The sequence below is a fragment of the Protomyctophum bolini genome (genome assembly GCF_963924005.1).
Source record: "Protomyctophum bolini genome assembly, chromosome: 16".
NCBI classification, from domain to species: domain Eukaryota; kingdom Metazoa; phylum Chordata; class Actinopteri; order Myctophiformes; family Myctophidae; genus Protomyctophum; species Protomyctophum bolini.
The window spans coordinates 2,271,021-2,278,520 of NC_137877.1; the positions used below are offsets into that span (position 1 = coordinate 2,271,021).

At 47.4% G+C, this 7,500-nt stretch overlaps 1 protein-coding gene across 1 annotated transcript in view; it reads left to right on the forward strand.

Moving 5' to 3' along the window:
* The window catches only part of LOC308330380 (alsin-like), a 61,870-nt gene that overhangs the window by 13,748 nt on the left and 40,622 nt on the right, over nucleotides 1–7,500 (forward strand). The window contains exons 16-20 of the mRNA XM_080785229.1: nucleotides 1,038–1,268; nucleotides 1,742–1,913; nucleotides 3,487–3,733; nucleotides 6,294–6,359; nucleotides 6,623–6,776. Coding sequence (XP_080641355.1) covers nucleotides 1,038–1,268; nucleotides 1,742–1,913; nucleotides 3,487–3,733; nucleotides 6,294–6,359; nucleotides 6,623–6,776 — 870 coding nt within the window. The remainder of the gene's footprint in view (nucleotides 1–1,037; nucleotides 1,269–1,741; nucleotides 1,914–3,486; nucleotides 3,734–6,293; nucleotides 6,360–6,622; nucleotides 6,777–7,500) is intronic.

Here is a 7,500-nt window from a genome sequence, read left to right on the forward strand (position 1 = left end):
TTTATAGGTAGAACAAGATAGAAAAGATAGCCTGATGAAGGCCTATGCAGGCCTTCATCAGGCTATCTTTATAGGTAGAACAAGATAGAAAAGATAGCCTGATGAAGACCTATGCAGGCCTTCATCGGGCTATCCTTATAGGTAGAACAAGATAGAAAAGATAGCCTGATGAAGACCTGCATAGGTTGCCGTATCCCTGAAATAAAAGTTGGTCACCATTTTGCTTTTGAAACGTTTTTGGATTTATTTAAAAATGCACTTTGTAATTTGTACTTGAACACCGGCCTATTTCCTGCATCATATATACTTTGTAGGCATGCAACGATACACTCAACTCACGATACGTATCGCGATATATGAGGTTCACGATACGATTTTTCACGATATTTTCAACACAATGATTTTCCAGACAAATGACAATTCTTCCTTCCTTGATGTATTAATGAGCATCAATAACGACCATCACCTGGGCACAGTCACAGACACATTATACAGCTCCCCTCTGCAGGCCTCTACTGTCTCATTTCTCTCCAAAATCATGTGAATATGATGGAATATGATTACAGCTGACATTTCTTATCACACACTAGCCCCCCCTGGGTTTTTTTTAATCGATTTTTATTTTTAATATAATTTATTTAAAGACGGTTACGCCGCGGACAAAGCCAATTCGGATCGTGACGAATCATGACAATGAACACAATGTTTTGGGCCGATCAAATAATTTATAAGACGAAAAACAAAACAAATAGTGTTGTCTCCTGACTTTCTTTTCTTCTTTCTAATGATTTGATCGGCCCAAAATATTGTGTTCATTGTCATGATTCGTCACGATCCGAATTGGCTTTGTCCGTGGCGTAACCGTCTTTAAATAAATTATATTAAAAGTGCCGATGGGAGAATGCATGGGGCTTCCACTTCCTGGGCCACTCGCTTTTCTGAAAGGGGGCGGGACTGCTGCGCTCTATATCGCGATATACGATATATCGTTACATGCCTAAATACTCTGCGTAACCTGATACCTTCCCACGATGCAGCTATCCGAGGGTCTCCATGTGTGGGACGTTTCGGCGGGACACGCCCACTCGCTGCTATTGGTGGACGCCGACTGCGTCCAGCCAATCGTCTACTACTGTGGTCAGACACAGGGCGGGTCGGGGGGGCGGCGGCAGGTCGGAGGTCAGCGGTCGCCCGAAGGTCAGAGCAGGTCACCCTACAAGGCGGAGACGTACGCAGTGGGACCACGCCCACTTCCTGTCTGCATGGAGGTCAGTGGTCCGAGAGCCAGTGGCGTGCACAGGTGGACACTAGGGGGTGCCAGAGCACCACCTGACCTTTGCCCTCTGGACAGCAATGTGCCCTTTGAAAAACATAAAAAAATACAAATGACAGTGTACACTACAGTATGTGGTCCGTGATGACATTGATTAAAGTAACACAGACGAAAAACAGTCTTTAAGTCCAAATTTCATATTCTGACCACGAAAAGGCCTCGTTGTCCTGACCCCCTTATCTATCATTTATACATTATGGATAAATAGTGTGGACCACCAGGGACCACCATGTTTAATGTCGATGTGTGTGTGTGTGCGGGGGTGTGTGTGTGTGTGGGTGTGTGTGTGTGTGTGTGTGTGTGTGTGTGTCTGTGTGTGCGTGTGCGTGTCTGTGCGTGTGTCTGTGTGTGTGTGTGTGTGTGTGTGTGTGTGTGTGTGTGCGTGTGGGTGTGTGTGTGTGTGTACAGATGGGGTACATCAGCAGCGTGTCCAGCGGGGGGCAGTGTTGTGCGTCGCTGGCGGACCAGAACCGCGACGGCCTGATCCGCACCCTCCACGAGCTGGTGTCCCGAGAGAGACGCCACTACGCTCTGCTACGCACCGTACACACCACCGTACTGCTGCCCCTGGTGGAGAGAGGTACACACTACACCCTACACACCACCGTACTGCTGCCCCTAGTGGAGAGAGGTACACACTACACCCTACACACACCACCGTACTGCTGCCCCTAGTGGAGAGAGGTACACACTACACCCTACACACACCACCGTACTGCTGCCCCTGGTGGAGAGAGGTACACACTACACCCTACACACACCACCGTACTGCTGCCCCTAGTGGAGAGAGGTACACACTACACCCTACACACACCACCGTACTGCTGCCCCTAGTGGAGAGAGGTACACACTACACCAGGGGTTCCAAAACGTTTTCGCCTGCCGTGGACCCCCCCCCCCCATAATGTGTTTGCCATACATTAGGAACACGGGCTACGGAAACCATCTTTGATGATATTTCTATCTCTGGGACAACAATTTATTTTGTAAAATCAATGTTAATTTAACTCTGAGAGTATTTGTTTACACTTACAGACAGTTACAGAGACCCATAAGGGTCCATTTGTACACTTACAGACAGTTACAGAGACCCATAAGGGTCCATTTGTACACTTACAGACAGTTACAGACCCATAAGGGTCCATTTGTACACTTACAGACAGTTACAGAGACCCATAAGGGTCCATTTGTACACTTACAGACAGTTACAGAGACCCATAAGGGTCCATTTGTACACTTACAGACAGTTACAGACCCATAAGGGTCCATTTGTACACTTACAGACAGTTACAGACCCATAAGGGTCCATTTGTACACTTACAGACAGTTACAGACCCATAAGGGTCCATTTGTACACTTACAGACAGTTACAGAGACCCATAAGGGTACGTCATAACTATCATTTAGCCGGGGACCCCCTGGAGAATTGATACATTCTCAACACCTGAAAAACCTTGTCGATCCTTCATCTTTGGAAGATTAGTGAATCTACATCTGTGTGTGTGTGTGTGTGTGTGTGTGTGTGTGTGTGTGTGTGTGTGTGTGTGCTAACATCCCGAATACACCTGATGTTGTCTTTGTTGACACCAGACACAAGTAGGGGTGGGTCCCGAACCTCGGGACCAATCCGGTACCGAACCGAACATGCTCGAGTACCGGGTACCCATTACAATAATTCAATTTCGGTTCTCTCTATCGGTTCCTGGGTGACACCCTGCACGCACGCACGTCACACAAGGAGGTCCTGATTCTGGAGGTGGGCTGTGTCTTTGATCTGTACATGGACCAGGCATTCCAAGATAAATATTCTAAGTACCAACCATTACTTGGAAGCATAACAAACTTGGGGTATCGCTGTAGATTTGCCATACTGATATTCTGAAGCCTGGGCCGTGTGCATAAACTGACCATGAGTGGCCTAAGAATAGCTGGCATGACCAAAAGCAAAGCCAAACAACTTGCCAAATACTGAGCACTGTCTCGTCTGTTATAGGCAGTTTGTCTGTGTGGAGGAGCCATGTTGTGTATCCTTAAGTGAACATGAACTGTCAACCCCGTTATATTTGTTTCCTTGTCAAATTAATTGTAATTTGTGGATTCAAATAAAGAAATCGAAATGTGTGTGTGCGACCGTGCGTGTGTTCTCTCATCAGACAGTGTGTGCCGCGGCCTGGGGGAGTCGTGCGGACGTCTCTTCTCGTGCGTGACGGACAGCTTCGTCCGCCTGTCGGTCCTCACGGGCCGAAACGCCGCCTTCCTCACCAGCTTCCTGCGGGACTCCGGGCGCCGTGACGTCACTTCCTTCCCCCTCCTGGATCAGGCCAGCCTCTTCCTGGACGCGTACAAAGGGCAAGTCGCACTTCACACTATCATTATGACTGCTGCCCCTGGTGGAGAGAGGTACACACTACACCAGGTGTGCACTTCACACTATCATTATAACTGCTGCCCCTGGTGGAGAGAGGTACACACTACACCAGGTGTGCACTTCACACTATCATTATAACACATATAACAACCTATTTAGACCCGAGAACCATTCTACACATGGTCTCCTAAATCCTGACAGTTTTATGTCAGTGGTTCTCACAGGGTTGAACCAATGTTTGAGAACGACTGACATAGAACATGAGGTTTTAACCTCATGTTCTATGTCAGTCGTTCTCAAACATTTTCATGTCAAGGACCCCCAAAAATATATGTAATTGGCCACCGACCCCCATCTGAAAATATGTTGTTCCAGGGACCCCCCCAGAAGCAAAGATTTGAGTTAATTAACATTCGCTGTGAAAGAATATATATTCTACAACAGGTCGTTAAGTAGAAGCAATCTGATTGGTTGAAACGGTTTCTAGCCGTTGATCAAACCAGCACCGTTCACCACCTAATCAAAACAAATAATTCAGCCGCTCTGTTTTCCCAGAGCGCTAGCAAACTGGGTGGCTAGGCTAGCTAGTTTCTTGGGGACATTTGTGGTCGTATAGTGACTACATCTGTCATTAAAAATATATTTTTTTTCAGCGATTTTCTTAGTTTTAAGGGTAACTGTTGTAGAATTGCAATATTACACTTGAGGGTGTTGTTTAACGTGATTATTGCCACTTCAGTGATGCTTGACTGAAGTGGGAACTCGACTTCGTCTCGTTCCTGACTGCATCACTGTCGTGGCAATAATCACGTTAAACAACACCCTCTCGTGTAATATTGCTTAATTCAAAGATTTGCGACACATTTTCACGATTTCTCAAAAATAGCAGATCTACAAGCTTAAGGGGTTCCCACCCAGTAAGGGTTAAGCATTATGTCATACTTATAAAATATGTGGCACACATCTTTGAATATATATTCTTTCCGAGCGAACGGAGTGAGTGTGGAACTATAGTGGCCCTCTGGAGTGAGTGTGGAACTATAGTGGCCCCTCTGGAGTGAGTGTGGAACTATAGTGGCCCTCTGGAGTGAGTGTGGAACTATAGTGGCCCTCTGGAGTGAGTGTGGAACTATAGTGGCCCCTCTGGAGTGAGTGTGGAACTATAGTGGCCCTCTGGAGTGAGTGTGGAACTATAGTGGCCCTCTGGAGTGAGTGTGGAACTATAGTGGCCCTCTGGAGTGAGTGTGGAACTATAGTGGCCCCTCTGGAGTGAGTGTGGAACTATAGTGGCCCCTCTGGAGTGAGTGTGGAACTATAGTGGCCCTCTGGAGTGAGTGTGGAACTATAGTGGCCCCTCTGGAGTGAGTGTGGAACTATAGTGGCCCTCTGGAGTGAGTGTGGAACTATAGTGGCCTATCTGGAGTGAGTGTGGAACTATAGTGGCCCCTCTGGAGTGAGTGTGGAACTATAGAGGGCCTCTGGAGTGAGTGTGGAACTATAGTGGCCTATCTGGAGTGAGTGTGGAACTATAGTGGCCCTCTGGAGTGAGTGTGGAACTATAGAGGGCCTCTGGAGTGAGTGTGGAACTATAGTGGCCCTCTGGAGTGAGTGTGGAACTATAGTGGCCCCTCTGGAGTGAGTGTGGAACTATAGAGGGCCTCTGGAGTGAGTGTGGAACTATAGTGGCCTATCTGGAGTGAGTGTGGAACTATAGTGGCCCTCTGGAGTGAGTGTGGAACTATAGAGGGCCTCTGGAGTGAGTGTGGAACTATAGTGGCCCTCTGGAGTGAGTGTGGAACTATAGTGGCCCTCTGGAGTGAGTGTGGAACTATAGTGGCCTATCTGGAGTGAGTGTGGAACTATAGTGGCCCTCTGGAGTGAGTGTGGAGCTATAGTGGCCTATCTGGAGTGAGTGTGGAACTATAGTGGCCTATCTGGAGTGAGTGTGGAACTATAGTGGCCCCTCTGGAGTGAGTGTGGAACTATAGTGGCCCTCTGGAGTGAGTGTGGAACTATAGTGGCCTATCTGGAGTGAGTGTGGAACTATAGTGGCCCTCTGGAGTGAGTGTGGAGCTATAGTGGCCTATCTGGAGTGAGTGTGGAACTATAGTGGCCTATCTGGAGTGAGTGTGGAACTATAGTGGCCCCTCTGGAGTGAGTGTGGAACTATAGTGGCCCTCTGGAGTGAGTGTGGAACTATAGTGGCCCTCTGGAGTGAGTGTGGAACTATAGTGGCCCTCTGGAGTGAGTGTGGAACTATATTGGCTCTCTGGAGTGAGTGTGGAACTATAGTGGCCCTCTGGAGTGAGTGTGGAACTATAGTGGCCTCTCGAGTGAGTGTGGAACTATAGTGGCCCTCTGGAGTGAGTGTGGAACTATAGTGGCCCTCTGGAGTGAGTGTGGAACTATAGTGGCCCTCTGGAGTGAGTGTGGAACTATAGTGGCCCTCTGGAGTGAGTGTGGAACTATAGTGGCTCTCTCCATCCTCAAAGTTGCCCACCCCTGACATAGCTCACATCTAGTCTAATATCTCTCTCTCTCTCTCTCTCTCTCTCTCTCTCTCTCTCTCTCTCTCTCTCTCCTCTCATGCAGGTACAGTGCATCAGTAGGTAACTTCCAGGTAATGAGTGGATTCCAGACTCTTCATAAGCTCTCTGGGTAAGAGTCTATTCTCTGCTGTGCTGCTATTCATGACACAATCACTCAAGAATGTTTTATCTTTTTGGTGATTGAACGAGTTGAATGACTTTCCACTGACCTGCTACGAACGGCCTCACAGACAGACCTCTGCAACGTGGCCTCCTGCCATTTCACACAATCAGTGCCGGGGATTCCTTCAAAATAGAAGCTCTGGGGTGCCGGAAAGACATGGCCGCTTTTACTCTGAAGGTCTCAGTTTGTCTGTCTGTCTGTCTGTGCAGTGATGCGATTGGCCGACAGGTCCGTCAGGCGTGCGTCGAGGACAAGCCGCCCAGCAGCGGTGATGTCGCTCTGATGTCATTGTTCTACCAGCCAATCAGGCATCTGCAGCAGTACGCGCGGCTGCTGCTCAAACTGGCGCACAGCTATGATGTCGTATGTATTCCGTCTATTCTTTCTTTATTTCTTTCCTTCTTGTCAAATATAAACTGACTAGTGTGATCCGGTCGAGGTGACAATAGTTAGAGGGGTTGGTTGGACGACACAGTGTCATATAGTTCCCTCACAGAATGCTGACTGTAGCAGCCAAGTGTCATATAGTTCCATATAGTTCCATATAGTTCCATATAGCAGCCAAGTGTCATATAGTTCCATATAGTTCCATATAGTTCCATATAGCAGCCAAGTGTCATATAGTTCCATATAGTTCCATATAGCAGCCAAGTGTCATATAGTTCCATATAGTTCCATATAGCAGCCAAGTGTCATCACTCAGTCCCTATGAGTTACAATAAACCATGCACACACACACACACACACAGAAACCTGACGGATTCATACAATTTCACAGGTGTACTAATGGGTAGGTCCTAGATTCACAGGTGTAATGATGCTAGTCCTAGATTCACAGGTATATTAATGGGTAGTCCTAGATTCAGAATCAACGTAATTGTCACATCATGTTTACAGGGTTGAAGAAGTGGATTATTTAGCTCCTCCTATGTCCAGCTTCTTGTGTGTGTGTGTGTGTGTGTGTGTGTGTGTGCGTTTGTGTGTGCGAACACAAACATTAAATGCCATTGACAATGAATGGACAATTTTGAGTGTTTGTGTAAACACAGACATTGCGTAACACAAACCGTCTGTCTGTCTGTCTGTC